General features: G+C 49.9%; 1 protein-coding gene across 3 annotated transcripts in view; it reads right to left on the minus strand.

The window, feature by feature from the left end:
• SMG6 (SMG6 nonsense mediated mRNA decay factor) overlaps positions 1 to 18,835 on the minus strand; it is a 242,125-nt gene that overhangs the window by 11,177 nt on the left and 212,113 nt on the right. For all 3 annotated transcript variants that reach the window (XM_006768100.2, XM_015566788.1, XM_015566789.1), the window contains 2 exons: positions 12,678 to 12,854; positions 8,872 to 9,018 (listed from right to left, as the gene is read on the minus strand). In XM_006768100.2, coding sequence (XP_006768163.1) covers positions 8,872 to 9,018; positions 12,678 to 12,854 — 324 coding nt within the window. The remainder of the gene's footprint in view (positions 1 to 8,871; positions 9,019 to 12,677; positions 12,855 to 18,835) is intronic.

Genomic DNA, 18,835 nt, shown 5'->3' on the forward strand with positions numbered 1-18,835 from the left:
GAGCTCTGGCTCAGGGCCAGAAAGGTGAACAGAGGCCATAGCCTCTTAGGGAAGTGGCAGCCTTGTTGGTTCCCCAGGGGTGGGGTGGGGTCAAGCTGTATGAGGGTGGTCAGAGCTGTGCTGCCATCATCCGGTCCCAGGGACACCCGCAGACAACTTCCCTTAACCTGGCTCTGCCCAGTGAGTCACCACACAACTGCTTCCTGTTCCCCACATGCCCTCATGGAGTGAAAGAGATAAAATGAAGCTGATTTCTCTCCTCCTGGGGTACCAGAGGGCCTTTGCGGGGGGGGGTTCATACCTGGGTCATGAGACTGACCCAGTCCCCTCCAAAGAAGAGCAGACTAAGAAAGAATCGGGAGTCTGCAAGTCCTTTCTGTGGGTGTCTGTGTTTCCGGCCCTCTCTGAGTGGCGCTGTGTGTGTGTGTGTGTGTGTGTGTGTTTAGCATTTGCCCTCCCAACTTTTCCAGATTTTACCCGTCAGATTCCTGGCAGCTGTGCACGGCGCCTGTGCCGGCCGTCACGTCCCATTCTGATCTCTGGGTCGCACGGTGAGAGAAGGACACAGGATGCGCAGGGAGTGAAAAAGTGATGTCGGTGGGGACAGTGCCAAGTCCCCACTCACAGCCATGGGACGCTTGGGGAGAAGGGGAAGCATGCTGCTGTGGAGTTCAGAGGCCGGTAGTGAGATTTATTTTTGTTTGTATGAGTAAAAAGCTGCAGAAGCCTCTGGTACGGGGTGAGGGGGGCGCAACTGGAATGCTGTGATTCAGACAGACTGGCCCTGGCCTGGAATCCAGTGTGCTGACCCGGAAGGAGAGCTGCACAGGAGCTGAGACTGGCTACAGTGGTCCTAGGACTATGAACTGAGAAGTAGGGGAAAGCTTTAACACTTTGAATCATACCAGTGGCAATAAGGACTAAGTGATCATAAAGTGTGAAAGAGAAAAAACTTAATTCTGTTTCTGGGAGGTGCTAAGTAACAGCTTTCTCTGAAGTAATGGAGTGTCCTTCAGCAAGCTGGTGGGAATTGGGAGAGAGAGAATCCACAATAACATACAATGAGGAAGCTAACAGCCGCGGGTTTCCAGGAGCGGCTCTTTTAAAGGCTAAATTCCTTTTTTTAAAAAATATATATTTTTGATTTCAGAGAGGAAGGGAGAGCGAGAGATAGAAACATCAATGATGAGAAAGAATCATTGAACAGCTGTCTTCTGTACACCCCCTACTGGGGATTGAGCCTGCAATCCCAGTATGTGCCCTGACCAGAATCGAACCTGGGATCCTTCTGTCCACAGCTCTATCCACTGAGCCAAACTGACTAGGGCTAAATTCATTCTTCTAGACACTGGGATGGTTTGGGGATGCTAACCCACTGAAAATTGAGACACTGAGAATTACAAATAAAGGTAATGCAATTAGTTCACACAGGAGTTCTGGGACGTGGAGACCGGATCATGAGAGGTCCGTAGGTTTTCCTTCTCCTTAGGGCTCCACAGGGAGCATGGCTGCTTCCTTTCTTCTACAGGGTGAGGGAATAATTTATTCCTGGGCCTCTCTGGGCGAGCAGAGCAGTGTCTTCACCAGAAACGAGTTTTGTTAACATAGCAAATTTCCACAGTCACCTTGTATGTGAAAGTACCTAGCAAAACGGCTGATACATGTATTAGCAGCTTAACAAAGCTCAGTTTCCTTTCTTCCTGCCCTGCTCCATTTTCCACCTTCTATATATCCAGGAGGTGGAAATATATAGAACTCAGAAGTAGGGGAAACCACTAGGGAGCAGAGCTGGAGGGGAAGGGGCCAGGCAGAGGGCTGTTCATTTCTATTATGAGACTTGTGGTAGTCTTGTTGTTGTTGGTTTTAACTACATGTAGGTACTTTTAAAAATGAAAAATGGAAATGAAATAAAAAAAATAGGAGTTGGTGCCCTGACCAGTTTGGTTCAGTGGCTAGAAGACTGAGGGACTGAAGAACTAAAGAGTCCCAGGTTCGATTCTGGCCAAGGGCATGTACCTTGGTTGCAGGCACATCCCCAGTGGGGTGTGCAGGCGGCAGCTGATGGATGTTTCTCTCTCATGGATGTTTCTAACTCTCTATCCCTCTCCCTTCCTCTCTGTAAAAAATCAATAAAATATATTTTTTAAAAATAGGAGTTGGTAAGATAACCACCAACAGCACAGGAGGCAATTCCTTCTTGAGCTGCAGAAACCAAAGGGAGCAGATACTGTATTTGCTATAGAAAGCAGAGCCACCAGTCTCCCTGGGGAGCAGGACACTGAGCATCTAAGTTTGGGTGCTCATGAGAAGGTTGTGTTTAGGATCCCTTCTCTGGAGGTCCAAAGTAAGTACCAGAGAGCCTAACATACACTTTCCTTCTTTAAATTTTTATGTATTGATTCTAGAGAGAGAGAGGGAGAGAGAAACTTCGATTTGTTGTTCCACTTATTTATGCATTCACTGGTTATGTCCTGTGTGCGCGCTGATCGAGGATTGAACCCAAAACCTTGGTGTATTGCGACAACACTCTAACCAACTGAGCTACTTGGTTTCATATATATAAAAAAAAAACAGTTTCAGAGAGGAAGGAAGGAGGAGAGAAATATCGATGATGAGAGAGAATCATTGTGCCTCCTGCATGCCACCTACTGGGGAATGAGCCCGCAACCCGGGCATGTGCCCTCGACCGGAATTGAACCTGAGACCCTTCAGTCTGCAGCGTGATGCTCTATCCACTGAGCCAAACAGCTAGGGCTCATTTTTAAAGTTGTGAGTATGATGACTTGCTTGCTACTTCTGATTGTTTTATGAGGACTGATCACATTTTCAAACTAGACTGTAAGGAGCTTAAGGAGAGCTGTCTTTCCTTACAGTTTCTCTAACACCTTGCATCTAGATAAGCGGTTCTCAACCTGTGGGTCACGACCCCTTTGGGGGTTGAATGACCCTTTCACAGGGGTCGCCTAAGACCATCAGAAAACACATATATAATTACATATTGTTTTTGTGATTAATCACTATGCTTTAATTATGTTCAATTTGTAACAATGAAAACACATCCTGCATATCAGATATTTACATTACGATTCATAACAGTAGCAAAATTACAGTTATAAAGTAGCAACGAAAATAATTTTATAGTTGGGGGTCACCACAACATGAGGAACTGTATTAAAGGGTCGCAGCATTAGGTAGGTTAAGAACCACTGATCTAGATGGATATATCATAGGTGCCCAATGGGCTAAAATCACAGAATCTCAGGGTTGAAGGGCATTTTAAAGGTTGAATTTTAGCCCTGTTGGCATGGTTCAGCGGTTGAGCATTGAACTATGAACTAGGAGGTCATGGCTTGATTCCCAGTCAGGGCACATGCCTGGGTTGCGGGCTCAATACCCAGTGTGGGCCGTGAGGAGGTAGCTGATCAATGCTTCTCTCTCATCACTGATGTTTCTATCTCCCCCTCCCTTCCTTTCTGAAATCAATAAAAATATATATTTTTAGAAAGACTGACTTTTATCTAACTCTTGTTCTGAGAATGGCCAAGAAGTGTGCCCTTTCTTGATAGTAAGGGAGTGACAGGGCTGAGCATGATACCTCTGAACTTGCTCCAAGCAGCAGCCTAAGGTGTTCCAGCCAACAGGCTGCCAGTTCTGAGAGAGAATAGAACCTTGTGGGTGCTGGGGAGCCAGGGAGGCAAGGAGCTGAAGCAAACCGGAGGCCCAGGCCATGGTGTGCGGAGAACCTGGAACAGGCTCTGGAACGGGTTCGAGTGGGGAGGGCGGTTGCCCGGCTCCACAGGCTGATGTGCTTTCCTGCCCTGGCGTGAACGTGCCCCTGGCCTGGTAGTGTGCACTGGCTCCCACCCTGCCTCCGACAGCGAGGAGCCAGGGCTGAGTGTCTGTCTTCCGCTAGCTTCCATACAGGTGTGGGGGGCTCTGTGCATGCCCCATTGTTCCACAGTGCCCCCCCTCCAGCTGGGTGGCAGTGTGAATGGGCTGCAGCTATATTTAGAGTAAAACTCCTGGGGCCATCACAAAGGAGTGACTGCATCTTCGCTGAGGAGTCATTGCTGGCTACAGAGCAAGACTGTGGCCATAATGCGGAGGGAAACAATAGCTGTGGCCAGAGGAAGAGCCTGTTATGTTTCAGGTGGGATGTTTGCAACTGCTCAGGAAACCTGACCCCGCCCGACAGCAGCACAAATCACAGCAAAGCTTCATGGAGGCAGAGAGGAGGCGGGGGATTCACAGGGCCAGGGCCAGTACGAGGTGCCAAGAGGCCACGCCTCATGCCTGGAGGAGGATTTTCAGTGACTGCTTTGCCCAGGGGGCCTGCTTAGGAATGAAATACTTCTGACCAATTTCCCAGACAAACTATGTACCCTGCTGTGGTCTCTGGACACCTCCCAAGAAAGGCAATGGGAATGAAAAGAACTGGAAAGGTGGGAAGTGGCAAGGTGGTCAGAACCAACCCAACATGAAGACAGCTGTCTCAGGCAACAGGCAAAGCCAGGGCTGAGCTCGAGAGGGTGACCTCAAAGCCCCGGGTGGGCGGATTTGGCCCCCTAGCATCCAGGGGCCTGCCTGGGAGCCGGGCCTCCAGCTGCACAGGCCCTGAGAGCTGCCCACACCCCTTTTCTGACCTCCAGTCGGCCTCACTTACCAGCCTCTGTGCAATGCCGGAAGCAGGGAAGGACAGGCTGTGAGGTACGGAGGGAGGCCGGGCCCCACCCCCCCCAGCCCCACAGATGAGCTTGGGACCAGGGGTCTAGGTTTGAGCGGGGAAGTGGGGGTGTGGCTACAGCTCCAGATCTCAGTTGGACTTTATAGCTGTCATGGGGGCTAGGAGGATTTTTTTCAACCCCATCTTCATATCCCCTTCCCCAAACATGTGTGGTTCCTGTTTTGCTGCATCTGTAAAAGGCGCTGGGAGCTGGGGACTTGCCTTACACCTCTCGGTTAACACCCCTGGAGACTGATGGAGTTCAGAGCAGTGTAATTTACAGCCCATCTCTCCCATCTTAATTCACTCGATGCTCTTCTCTTCCTTATTGTATTAGTGTGACCCAGGTACCTGCCAACAATAATGGCCTCTCTAGCTAGGAGCCTCTCCCCCACTCCCAGGACAATTTATACCTTTTCCTTGGGATTTTCCCCCCTTAAAGTAAACAAAAAGAGGAAAAATAAGAAAAGGTTAACATGGGTTTGGAGCGCTGCAGCCCCGTGGTTCTGGGCAGGGAGCCAATGGCCCGAGGGCACACACATGTGTGTGCTCTCCCAGAAGGGCCTTCACCGGCCCTGTTTTACAGCCACCTCGGCACAGACTCCAGGGTTCACGCATATGGCCAGACAGATGTGTCTGGCTTACGTTCAAGGCTGGAAAATGAAGAATTATGGAAGTGAAGGGCCCCGGGCATTAAAGGGGGGGGGAGAAGGGAAGGGGGGAATTTTTCCTCTGCTGAGAAATCCTCCTGTGGCTGTGAGGCTGGAGGAAGAAGGCTGACAGGAGGCAGGGCCGCCAGCAGCGGTTCATGTGGGGCCTGTTCTTAAAGGGGCAACAGCAACCCCAGCCTTGGTCAAACCACAGCAGGCCCTTGGTGCCTGGGCCTGAGCAGCCTACTCTAAAGGAGGTGGCAGGGAGAATAGGCTTTCTGACAGGGCAGCCGCTGGCACCGGAAGTCAAGCTTCATACAAGACCTCCTATTTGTAAGGTGCTGCTTGTCCGTGGAGAGGCAGAACTGAACATGGCGCTCTAGACAAGGCCACGTCCCCATAGCATATGCTCCCACAGCATCCTGTCCTTCTCTTTTGTAACAGTGCTCACTCACACTTCAAGTCACTGGCTTCTCCACTCCACTGTACACGAGGGGAGGGGCATTTGTTCCCTCCTGAGCCCCTGACCACCTTACTAAACTGAGCTGAAGATAGGGAACCCTATTCTAAGGAGTTCACAGTACAGTAGAGGAACAAGTCCAGAAATAAGTGTAATATGAGATGTGATGTAAGTTTCACACATGAAGTGTAAGTCAGTGCTACAGGAACACTGAGCAGGGAGAGATTAAGTCCTCCTGGGGGGAATCAGGGAGAGCTTCACTGGGGAGATGGAGTTTCATCTGGGGATTGAAGAAGGAATAGAATTTCAATAGGTAACAGGAAATGTGGAGCAGGAAAAAGGGAACAAAGATCCAAGAGTGGGAAAGGAGAGGAGGGTAGTACAGTGGGGCCTTGACTTACGAGTGTCCCAACTAACGAGTTTTTCGAGATACGAGCCGTCTCTCGGCCAATTTTTTGCTTTGAGTTGCGAGCTAAAATTTGGGTTACGAGCCAGCTACAGATACCCCACCGCTAGTTGGCGCAGCGAACGTCACAGTGAACACCACATCAGCCCAGCATCACGTGTCTCACTTGTTCACAATTGATTTGACATACGAGTAATTTGAGTTACGAGCTCCATCACGGAACGAATTAAACTCGTAAGTCAAGGCCCCACTGTATTGTCCAGGCAGGAGGGCCTCAGTCTGGGCAGGCACTTTACATGCACTGTCATTCTAAGGTCTGAAGTAGGTGCTGCTACCACTTTTATTTTATAGATGAGGCTCAGAGAAGTTAAACACTTTGCCCAATGTAATACACAGAGAAGGGCTCAAGGGGTTTTGGAAGAGGTTGTGAACACACAAGAAAGCCCTAAATGCAATAATAAGGACCCAGCCAAGCAAAGGCTCTGATGATTTCTGAGCAGGAGAATGGCTCTTCTGGGAAGAGAATGATGAGGACATGTAAGATGCACTGGAGGCAGTGAACGCGGCACATAGGCTGTGGGCTGCGCTACTGCAAGGGGTGCCATTCACAGGCTACAAGGTAAGCAGCACCCCCTGGAGTTGTGCGACGCAGAGGCCTTGATTGCTATAACCCAAGTCAGTACCTGGCTTAGATTAGCAGTAGTGGCAATGAGAATAGAGAGAGGGGAATAAATGAGTGAACAGATAGATTTGATAAAAAAACAAAAAATGAAATCAGACCCAAGGGGTTAAAACCCAGCAAGGAATTTAAGATGATGCTCTAGTTGCTACCATCTATTAAGTTATTCAACGAATACCTGCTGAGTGCCAACTCTATGCGCTGAGACTAAAAAGTAACAGAAAGAAGGAGGAGACCAAGCAAAGAATAGTGGTGAGGAAGCCTAGGTCAACAGAGAGAGAAAGAGAGAAAGAGAGAAAGAGAGAAAGAGAGAGAGGGAGAGAGAGAGAGAGAGAGAGAGAGAGAGAGAGAGAGAGATATGAGGGTTCACTTGTTAAACTGAAGCTGGGGGAAGGCAGCTACAGGGAGGTCAACTATGATGGGGACTGAGACTTATAAAGGCAGGCACTTGGTGACTTATGATACAGATTATATAATTGCCGAGTGGAGAATCAAGACATAGAGGTGGTGAGTATAGGTAGAACTTTTGGTAAGACCGATGGTGAGGGAAAAAAGAGCCACAGAACAGGAAGACAGACGTGAGGATGAAGCTGCTTAGCGGGCTACCACAGAGACGACAGGAGGGCTGAGGAGGCAGTGCTGGGTACAGAGCAAGACTGTGGCCATAATACGGAAGGAAACAATCCCTGGTTGGGGTGGATGATGCTGGCAGAGGGATCACACACTGGGTTCCAGTGTGCAGGGGACATGAAAATATCTAAAGAAAGACGGATCCCAACTGATGCTTATTCCCTGCTTAGGCCGGGGCTCTGTTTGATGGGTGATTAGAACAATATTAGCCCACAATGACATTTATAAAGCACATTCTGTGTACCATGCACTGTGCTAAGCACTTTACATGGGCCGGTTTTTGTAGGCTTCACAGCAATTCTAAGAGGTAGGTGCTGTTACCGCTTTCACTTTACAGACGAGGAAACAGGCTCTGAGAAATTAAACAATTTGCCAAAAATCACAAAGCTAGTAAATGGTGGAGCCCAGACCATGGTCAGGTCTGCTTGACCTCATGCACTGAGGCCTCTGCCAAAGGTGAAGGGTGTCTGAAAAGAGCTGAAAACAGACGTTCCTAAAGGGGCCTGATGCTTCCCAAGCACATAGTTAAATGGGAGAGTGGGACTGGCTCTTCCCTGTCTGCCCTGAGCCCTGGATAAGAGGCAGTGAGAATACAGTGCAAGAAGGCAGACCTGGAAGAGCCATACAAAAAACATGCTGGCCTGGCTGGGTGACTCAGTTGTTGGAGTGTCGTCCCGTGCCCTCAAAAGGTTGCAGGTTCAATCCCCAGTCAAGGCACATGCCTAGGCTGCGGATTCGATCCCCGGTCAGATTTGATCCCTGGTCAGGGCAAGTACAGGAGACAACGGATTAATGTTTTCCTCTCACATTGATGTTTCTGTGTCTCCCTTCCTCTCTTTGGAATCAATAAGCATGCTCACGGGTGCAGCTTAAAGGAAAAAAGGAAAATAAAAGAAAAACTTGCTGGAAGTGGAAGTATGGGTCCACAAAGGGCTGATAGTGGAGGAATCCTCATGTGGAGATCAAGCAGTTTCTCTCTGGGAAAGTTTAGAGGTCTGCAGAGGGGCTCGGCCATCACACTGGGAATCCAGATAAGCAGACTGTGGCCATGACATTCTCCCCCTGAGAACAGGTGTTCTCAACAGAGAGTCCCTGGCCTCTCTGGGACTGTACGGATAAGGTTCAGGAGAACTTCAAAACTTAGATCCCAGGAGGAGGGAGCCTACAGGTACCAAATGTGCTATCAGAACTTAGTGACAGAAAAAGAAAACGGGGTGGAACCAGACATATGAGACTCTTCCTGAGACGATCCTGCTTACCCCTGCTCCATTCTCACACCCCCTCATGCCCCTGATGGGAGCCACCCTCCCAGGCAGGCCCCACCTGGATCTTTTCCTGGCGACGCTGCTGCTCGGCTATCTTCCTGGCCAGGGCCAGCTTCTTGGCCCGAAGCTCCTTGATGTCATCCTCGCCCCCGCTCCCTTCAGCCTCTGAATCTTCTTCAAAGTCTTCAATCACCACGTCCTCCTCCTTTGGGTGGCGGAACAGGCCAAGGAAGAGAGGGTACTGTGAGCCCATGACACTTACCAGACCCACCTTTCTATCCTTCCCGCAGCCCCACTCTAAGCTTCTTAGGCATTTCTTACAAAGGGCCCCAAGGTGTGAGGGGTAAAGAGAGCTGTTACTCCCTCCCTCACTGTTGCTCCCTTTTGAACTCTAGGACTCTTTCTGAATGCCAGTCAGAGACCACACCGTCAGTCACTCTCACGGATAACTTTCATGTTTCTACTCACAGCTCTTCATTCTCCTTTGCACAAACTCACAAAGTCAAACTTTAGGTCTATTTTTGTTTTGAAATCACCAAAGGAGAAAACAACAGAGAAAGTTAAACAACCCAATTTAAATCTAATTCATGCTAATAATATGATAGGAATCAATTCTGGCCAACAGCTGGGAGTTAGGCATGGAAGCTCCCTTGCCCCAGACAGCGTCAGGGAGCAGATGCTGTAGCTCAGCAGACCTTGCCCTGGTTTCTTTTTAAGACCACAGCCTGGTGGTGTCAGGGCTGGGCCTCCTTATAGGAATTCACATGACATGACCTTGCTCAGCTGCCCTACCGGAGCTTGGGCAGGCTGGGAGATAGCTGCTAGCTTAAGAGTCTCCTGCAGGCTGGTGGAGCCTTCCCTAGGGATGGCACCTCCCTGCTTGCAGCTTCAGCTCTCAGAAGCCACTGCTCCCCGGGTGGTCCCAGGCTCCATTCCTCTCTCTCACTTTTGGCCTTGGTCAGTAGAGAACATGCAGCTGCCCAAGCAGCTTCCTTTGAGGGGCAGGGTTAGCATGGGCAATAGGGAGTGATTTAGTAGGAGGAGATTCCTGTTTCTAACTTGATGATAATGATGACAATGATTATGACAATAATGGCTACCATTTACTGAGAGCTTAGCACTGGCCAAGGACAGGGCTGTTTTTCATGTATTAACTCATTTAATTCTCACAATGGCCTGAGAAACGGATGCTATTATAATCCCTATTTTACAAATGAACAAACTGAGGTTTAGAGTTAAACAATTTGCTCAAGATCACAAAGCTAGTAAAGTGACATAGCAGGGACTCTAGTGAATCAAACTCTAAAGTCTCCACTCTTACTAATAATACCAACCAGCACAGGGGTGGGGGCCTAATCTGGACAGTGAGCCCAGATCCATCCCAGAGTGGCTCGGCTTCACCAGGTCTCCCATAGCCCCACTGAGGACCTGTGCTGTACACCCTGCTCTCTCCCCTAACTGCCCATATCCAGATGGTTCTCCAGTGGAGTTTTGGCTGAAAGTGGTTGGTAAAGTGTGTGGGATAGCAGAGTATAGGGTGGAACGACAGGTGCTTCGGTAGCATCCCTAAGCACTAGACTGTTATCTTCGTGAAGAATGATGCCTGAAGAAGTATCTACCTCTTCTCTCTCGATCTGCTTAAGTGACTCAGTCTTGTCGTCTGAGCACAGATGAGATATCAGGATGGGGCCAGAACTGCCACTATCCTAAGAGGTCTCAGGGGTTTGGGTGCTGTCTGCAGTTACCACTCATCTGACAACCAACAGGCTATGGTGTCACATGGTGCACTTCCAGAGAGACCCTGGGAAGGAGGAAGACACTCCATACTTACTTCCTTGTTAACCTGGACTGGAGTGAGTGGAATAGGATGCCTGACTGGCCCACGAGGGAACGAGGCCTCTGCCTGCTCTGATCAGGATACACTGGGCTATCATGGGGCTCTGAGTGAGCTTGACTGAGGTCACAGGAGGGTCAGCAAGGCTTGTCTGAGGTTTTCTCAGCTCTCACAGCAAACGAGGAAGTTCAGGGTTATGAAATTACACAGACCTGGGTAAGTAGGGTTTCCCAGGGGCCACTAACATACAAGGAACTCAGAAGGCTCGTGGGAAAAGGAAGAAGTGGGCAGTGTGGCATGGGTCACAACCTTTGTCTGGTTAATAAGACTTGAAGGAGAGAGAATGGGGGCACCACCAAGGTCTGGGACCAGAGAACTGGTCTGTTCCCTGTAGGAGTGAACGAACTGTGGCTCAGCCCCTTTCTCTGGGCCTCACTTGCCTAACTTGATTTGGCATTGCAGGCTCCACTGGCCGGAGGGCATCTCTTACAGCAATCCTGGAGAGCTAGCCTTGGTGACCTTCCACGGCTGCCTCAGCCTCCCCGTGTGGGTGAGATAACTGACTTAGCACTGCCCCACCCACGCTTCCCTGCACAGTGCCCAGGGCTTGGGTGGCACTGTTCTGTCCCGCCTGAAGCCTGGACACCCCGATGGCTTTAGCAACCCCACTGTCTCCTCCCATGCTGACAGCTCATTCTTTCCCATTATTTCCTGCCCAGGTTTCATCTGGGGAGTCTGGAATCGTGGGCTCAGCTTTATCCCTGGAACCACCTCTGTCCTGGAAGCTGAGCCTGTATCATCAGGGGTGGGGTGGGGTTCTCCAGCTATTCTAATGAAGCCAGTCCAAGACTGCGCTCTGAAGACTGAACCAAAGGTGGCCACTCTATCACTGTTTCAGATCACAAACGACAGCTTCCAGCTGACATCTGGCTTCCCTGGCCTGTTGCTGATTTCATCCCTGCACCCCACCCTGCTCCACCAGGCGCTTGAGACTCTTGCGGGCCAAATGACTGTGTTGGCCTATGGGTGACCTGGCCTCTGGCTGGAATTGCTTCCGTCCCTTCCTTAAATCCCACGTTCCTTCCTACCTAAGTCCCCTCTGTTTTTAACACTGTGGGGTAAAAGAAGGTAAGAATCAACCATCAGGCAAAAGTGAGCTGTGTGCACACACACCCAGACAGTTACCCACACCCAGACACACAGCAGGGCAGCTGGCAGTGATATTAAACACACACATGCGCCAACACCACTACACACTCACATTTACTCAGAACCCACAGACGGCAGGGAAGCTGGAAGCAGTGTTCAACTTAAACTGACACACAAGCCCAGCACCGACAGACCCACGACAGCAACCACCCCCAGAAAGACACATACATGCATGGCAGGGCAAATGCCAGTGAGGTTTAGCAGGGGTAGGTACACAGGCTCACGCGTGCGCACACTAGGGTGAGCGCACACGGTTTGGAGTGAAGCAAGGGCTACAGGAACAACCAAGGGCAAACAAACAAGAGAATTCCTTAATCACATCAGGATGTGCAGGAGGGAGGGAGGGAGGGAACGAGGGAGGGAGAGTAGGGCGGGGGGGGGTGATTTTCCACACGGGGCCAGCAATGTCAGCTCTTCCTGTACGTGTGCTAGAGGCTGGAGTTCAGGCCTGTGCTGCGCTGAGCTCCACACATCTATAAACTTGATCCTCAGCCTGAACCCTAACACCCCCCTCCACTCCCTTTCCTAAGCCTCCGGAGCTGCACATTATTAAACTCTTTCTTTCCCTCCCTTCTCCAATGCAACATTAAAAAGAAGCATCTGGAACTCGTAGCAGAGATGGAGGCACTGGGGTGGGACTGGCAGGAAGGGGCACCAGCAGAGTGCACTCTTGAGAAGCTGGCTGGTCACGTTAACATCGACACTGCTCTGAGTGGTTATAAATAACCAGGGGTAGAAGCCGAAGCCATGGGCAGAGCAGGGCTGGAGGGGGAGGAAGGGGAGCCTTCCCTCTGCCACAGCGGGCTCTTCCCGCATAGTACCTCATCTTCCAGTTGTTTTCCCTCTTGGCTTCCCATTTCCTTTCCCATGGTGTCTGGGACGGGTGCCACTGACACATATTTTCCACCCTTGAATGCCAGCAGAGGCTCTTCTTGTCCACAAAGGGCTTCCAGAAAATACTTCAGCACTGTGACCCTTTTGCAGTCGGCTGCAATAACCTACGGGGCAAAAGGGAGAGAAGAAAAACAGCATTTTCTGAAAGGGAAGATGAAGATGAGAGACACTGTTGGCGGCGGAGCACATGAGAAATGTGTCAACGTTGCTGGGCAAGGGAGACAGGATGAGTGTGCAGTGTGCGTGCATGTGTGACACGGCGAGCAAGGGCTAAGGGGTGAGGACCAAGATCTTCTAAGGGAAGAAAGTCACTACTGTCTCTCCTTAGGTCATCTCGAGGGTAGCAGACAACCCCAGAATCAATGACAGTTATCCTCTGGGGTTGTGCCTTCCTCCTGGCCCCCTGAAGTCCTGATAATAACAAAGAATAAATTAAATTCTTTTAAGTTTGGTATCTAATTGATAGAAGGAAGGGTGGAGTGCCAACCACTGGTGGCTTTCACAGAACACAGCTTTCTGGTACCCCTCACAGCCACTCTCCATTCTTTTCCAAGCTCTCCCCTCGCCAGACTCCCAAAAGGAGAACTTTCAGCTGAGTGCAAAATGAATGATGAGGGCTTTCTTGGCTGTTTCATTTCAGCCAGATCATTTTGGGCTTCCCCTGGCGGGTTCTGCCCCACCCAAGAGCTTCTCATACTCAGAGACTGGGCTCAGGCAGGAAATTGTTGTCAGGAGAAGGGAGACAGGCAAAGCAGGTGGGGGTGTTTCACCAAAGCTCTGCTCCTCCAGGGTTCACGCCATCCTGCTCCCATGTGGCCACATCAGCACATAAGCCAGTGCTGTCAGAGAAGCTGGGGCTGATTTAGCTGAAATGAAATTCAATATCTTGTGCAATCGTCGAATTTGTAAGTGTCTCAGATGAAGTCTCCATAGTCACCTTGTCTGGGGTCCTTTTCCTGTGAGACCACACACACATGGTGGCCTCACCTGCAAACCCATCGGCTTTGCTTGCACCCCCTCATGCCCTTTTCTCCAACTCTGGCCTCTGCGGTCCTCTCCTCCATATGAAAGGGCACCCACCAAGGCAGAGGAGGGGCCCTATTTGATCTGAAGCTCGGAAGCTGGTGAAGGCCAATCCACGCAGGGAAACACACTTTAGTGGTCAGATATGCCACAGGGTGGCAGCCCGTTCTCATCGTCACTGACTCTAGCCCATACTGAGTGTCCCCTGCCCCCTCAAAGCTTTCCCACTCCACAATACGATAGGGAATTCTATGTCTGAATCACACAGTAAAGTATGAACTTGGAGTCTGTCTTTGATTGTTGCTGTTGCACAGGTGCATTTGTTACTCCTTCACTTGGACAAACCCCCCACTGGTGGCAAAGACTACATCTCCTAAGCTCCCCTTGCCAGGGAGTGGGGCACACAGCAAGCTCACAGTAAGGACTGACAAGCACAGAGAAAGTCGGCTGAGTACCACCAGGAGCCACGAGGCAGGCATGATCCCTATTCCTGTGATACTGTGGAAACGAGCACCACTCTGTCGCAGGTGCTATGTGACTCCATCCTCTACCCCCTTTTCCAGCAAAACCTGCTACTCTCCCTGCCGAGCAGTGGCTCCTGCTTGCCCTCACCAATGGTCCTGGAATCACTACAGGCCTGAATCTCAGGCTATGCACTTCAACTACCTCCACCTGAGAGGCTAACCTAAAGGTGCTCAGCTACCCAGATAAGGCTTTGGAAAGAATAGCTGTCTTGAGCTTGGGGTGCCTGGTCCTGGGCTTACACCCCCTTGAAGGAGGAAGGAAGCTCTCCTTGGACCAGGGCAGGTAACCATGGATTCCATCGCGTGTATTCAAACATGTGATGAGGAAGGCTAGAAATACAGAAGCAGGGGCTAAAAGGCATTAAAGAACAGAGCTGAAATGAGTAATAGCCTGGCAGGCAGCACGCACAGTGGCCTCCCTGAATCCCCAGCCTCACACTTGCAGAGGAAACTTCTGCATTTCCACAAGACTGCCAGTTTCCTCTCTGTGGTCTAATTTTAACCACCTTGTCGTTACAGTGTGTGTCAGCCACCTGACCCCACTATGACCTCTGACCTTATGCCCCAGCTACTGCTTACACTATGGAGAATTATGTAATGGGTCCAGGACTTTCCTTTTCGGTATGAGGCTGCTACTGCTGAATGGCGAGGAGGTGGGGGTTTAGGGGGGGAGGAGGACAGAGAAGAAGCTTGCCAGGGTCCTTGGCATCACCTGGATGGTGAGAGGTTATGCTGGCACTCCTGTAATGTGCAGCAGCAATCCACCCAGAAGAGGAAAGTGTGCCCATGCGTGTGTGCTGACGGGAGGGCAGGATAATTCCCGCTGTTAGAACACAGGCTGGGTGGCATTCTGAGTGGCTCAGGAAGTGTGCGATTCCTGGCCAAAAGGGAGAAAGACCACATGTGTGGATGTGGATTTCTGGAGATGGGGATTTCCAGGGCACAGCGGGACCTAGGGATGCAGACATCCTGAGCCTGCCTGCACACATCCTTAGAGGATCACTGGGAACTGTCATTCACAGAGACTCAACAGCATAATGGAACGTCCCCCTCCCAATAGTCCCTTTTTCATTTTCACTCCTTTAGAAGGCACCTGCTTTCCCCTGAGATTTTGTTTACTAGGGCCACTAGTCCCTCCCCTAAGGGCCAGGGCACTCTCGGCTGATTCTGAAAAGGGCTTTGATCCAGTGGGGTCTTTGAGCTGGTGCTAAGAGGCCTGAAAAGGATTCTACCTGTCTGGAGAAAGAAAAGTCACCCAACCTTTTAGAAGAGGGTCCCTGTTCCTTTGCAATCCAAATAGCAGGGGACCAGCCAAGATTGTACACAGTCTCCTTATCTTTCCAAAGGGCACTGTGGGTGAAAGACATGGGGTTCTAGCTATTCGGTAAATGGGGAACCTAGAGGCACAAAGTCTAGGGCTTGCCCAGAGGCACAGAGAAGCCTCCTGTCTCTAGCTTGCTAGCATGCCAGCTAAAGCATTCTGCTTTGTGGTATGAGAAATGAGCCTAGAGGGGTGAGGACCCTAGAGTTTCACAGATTGATAATATTCTCCTAGACCAGGGGTCCTCAAACTTTTTAAACAGGGGGCCAGTTCACTGTCCCTCAGACTGTTGGAGGGCCAGACTATAGTTTTAAAAAAAACTATAAACAAATTCCTATGCACACTGCACATATCTTATTTTGAAGTAAAAAAACAAAACGGGAACGAATACAGTATCTGTATTTGCATGTGGCCCGCGGGCCGTATTTTGAGGACCCCTGTCCTAGACAAAGCCTCCAGCGCTTGAACCTGGGGGACAAACGTTTAAATACAGTAAATAAGAGACATCATGATGGAAGAAGCCCTTCAAACCACCCTCAAAGAGTCAACTCCGAGATAATCTTTGGCTGGCCCAGGAGGACTTCCTGGTAGGAGAGGGGTTAAAGCTAGGCTCCCTGCTTGGAGAGGAAGGAGTCCAGATGAAGTGTATGACATAATCCCCACAACAGCTCTTTTCATGAGTATATTTTTCCATCTTGTATCAATGAAAAACAGAGAATGTAAGTGGTATATACATTGTAGCTCTGGGCAAACTCTGGATTCTCTAGAGGGGAGAGAGCTGGGCAGCATGGTGTTCCTTCCTGGTCTGTTAACAGGTTGTGCTGGACTGGGGCTAGGGGTGGGGAAAAGGGCTGCTGGCTAGGGAGTGCCCCAGGAAACCCGGGACCCTGCACCTTCTCAATGGCAGTCATGGCCTTCTGGAGGGAGACCTCACTGCAGAGATTATTAGGAACTCCAGAATTAATGGACAAAATGTCTTACATAAATCACTCCGGTCATCTTTGGAAACAAACTGGGGCTTTTTGTCAGGGAAGAGCTAAAAGCAAGGCACCCAGAGAAAGCCCCTTTTCCTTCTGAGGACCATCTGAGGCAGTGTGCCCCGTCAGTGGGAACTGAAACCTCTAGCTTCAGGGCTCCAGTTATCACCCGATCAGGTCCACACGCAAAGAACCAAGCAGAAAGGAAAACTGAAAGTGAGATGCGGCAAGTCGGTACAGGAGCCTGGCCAGTCCCAGGCTCAGTTCCTTAGAAAGACAGAATATGAGCATGCACGGGAGTAGGTGGAGGTTTGAGTTAAGAGGAAGGTTAGGTCTTGAGGAAAGAAGGAAGAAACTTCTAGGTCAAGAGAGAAGAGGGAAGGCAGATTGAGTTACTGATCTTGGGAACCTTAGGGAATGACAGATAAGCCAAGAATGGAGTTCTCTGAAAACTGGTGACTCTCCACAGTCACTCAGCAGAGGGCATGCCCAGCTTGGGCAGAGGTGCCCAGGTAGAAACAGAAAGAGAGATGTGAAAAAAAAGAAAAAAGAAGAAGAAAAAGAGATCTAAGCTGTCTTATGGAAGACAGGGGAGGGAGAGAGAGAAAAGGAACTAAGCACCAGGCACCAGAGTCTGCTGTAGTCTGAGTTGTAAGATTTAATACACACACCTCAGAGCAGCCATGGGGAAGGGAGGACACCTCCCACCACCACCCCAGTCTAGCAAGGGAACAGGAGGCGGGGTCAGAGAGTGGAACCAGGTTCCTCTGCATGCAGACTCCAGGGAATGAGGAACTCTTTTATCTTTATGGGTCCCCGTTTTCTCCATACAGACCTCCTGGAAGACATGAGCATCGTAGTGGTTGGTTAGATTTTTCAAAATTCCTTTTTCTGAGCTTTTGATTTGGAGGGAATCAGAATTTAAACGTGCATTATCAGCCAGTTCTATATTTTTTGGTCTTAGAAAGTCCTGCTTGTTATTGCTCCTCTGGTTAAAGAGAAAAATCACACGGGTTTTCCCCTACAAACTCAAGTTTACAGGTTGTTTTTCTTATTTCGCTAAATGCAGTCAATTATTCTCACATTTGTTGAAACCTTCATTCAAACTTTATAGCTTGTTAATTTTACAGAATATCCTTAGAGCAAATAAGATGCAGACAGGAAAGTGAAGTCTTGCTGAGATTATTAAGAAACCTTAAAATAGCCTACAAATCCACAACCAAGGCTGGTAAAAATACAAGCTGTTTGGCTGGTTTTTGAGGTCAATTAGCAATGGGTTAATTATCATCTTCAATGAGTCAAGCCTACAGGATTGGCTACAAGAAACTGAACTCAGATTAAAGTGTTTTCACAAACTGGGAACCTCTAGTGATGCACAACTCACTCTCACAGGAGACTGAAGAGTAGGTAGGACAATTCTGTAGTGGCCAAGGGTGGGTCAGCCTAAGAAGAGGCCTGCCAATTTAAGTTCAGATCCAGGGAATCCTCTGGAGCTGGGAAGACAGGAAATGCTTTATTCACATTCCTAGGGGGAGGGGCTTCCAGGTGGGGAGCAGACTCCAGGGGCAGGGGAAAAGCTGGCCACAAGGATGAACAATCACTCTGAAGACAGAGGCAACAGTTTACAACAGAGAGACAGACATTGGCAGCCTACCTGAAGTAGAATTGAATTGAGAGAGTGTGAGAGGGGCAGAGAAAGGAAGAACCAATGCAGGGGTTGAATGACAAAGGGATCAGAGCGAGAGCAGACATGGTCCTTGTGCCAGATGCATATCCTGACAATCCCTGGGCATACTGTCCAGGGGGATCAGCTCAATCAGCATTTATGCTTTCCCTATCCCTGCTATAGCAGGACCTCATTTCTATGCAAGACAGTTAAGCATAGGTCTCTCCCTCAGTCCCTTTTGATCCCCATGTCCAGACCCAGCCCTCCCTAATTCTATAGTTGGCCTGGGCTAGCTGAGGGTCAGTGGGTCACAAGATGAAATGCTAACATCCCTGGCAAACCTGTAGTTGTCACACCATTCCACGTGTCTGGTCCCAACAGCTGTGTTTCCTTCGTAGCAGAGGCAATGTGGACCATTACAAATCAGCTGGCAATGTACAGATAGAAGCCTGTTCAGAGTGGTATGCAGCCTGCTCAGGCCACCCATATCCTGCCTTGCTTCCTAGAAAGAAGGGCACGGGAACTGGCAAATGGTTGGATGGGAAGACTTGGGGGGGGGGGGGGGGGGGGGGGC

Source organism: Myotis davidii, unplaced genomic scaffold (genome assembly GCF_000327345.1).
Source record: "Myotis davidii unplaced genomic scaffold, ASM32734v1 scaffold363, whole genome shotgun sequence".
Lineage (NCBI taxonomy): Eukaryota > Metazoa > Chordata > Mammalia > Chiroptera > Vespertilionidae > Myotis > Myotis davidii.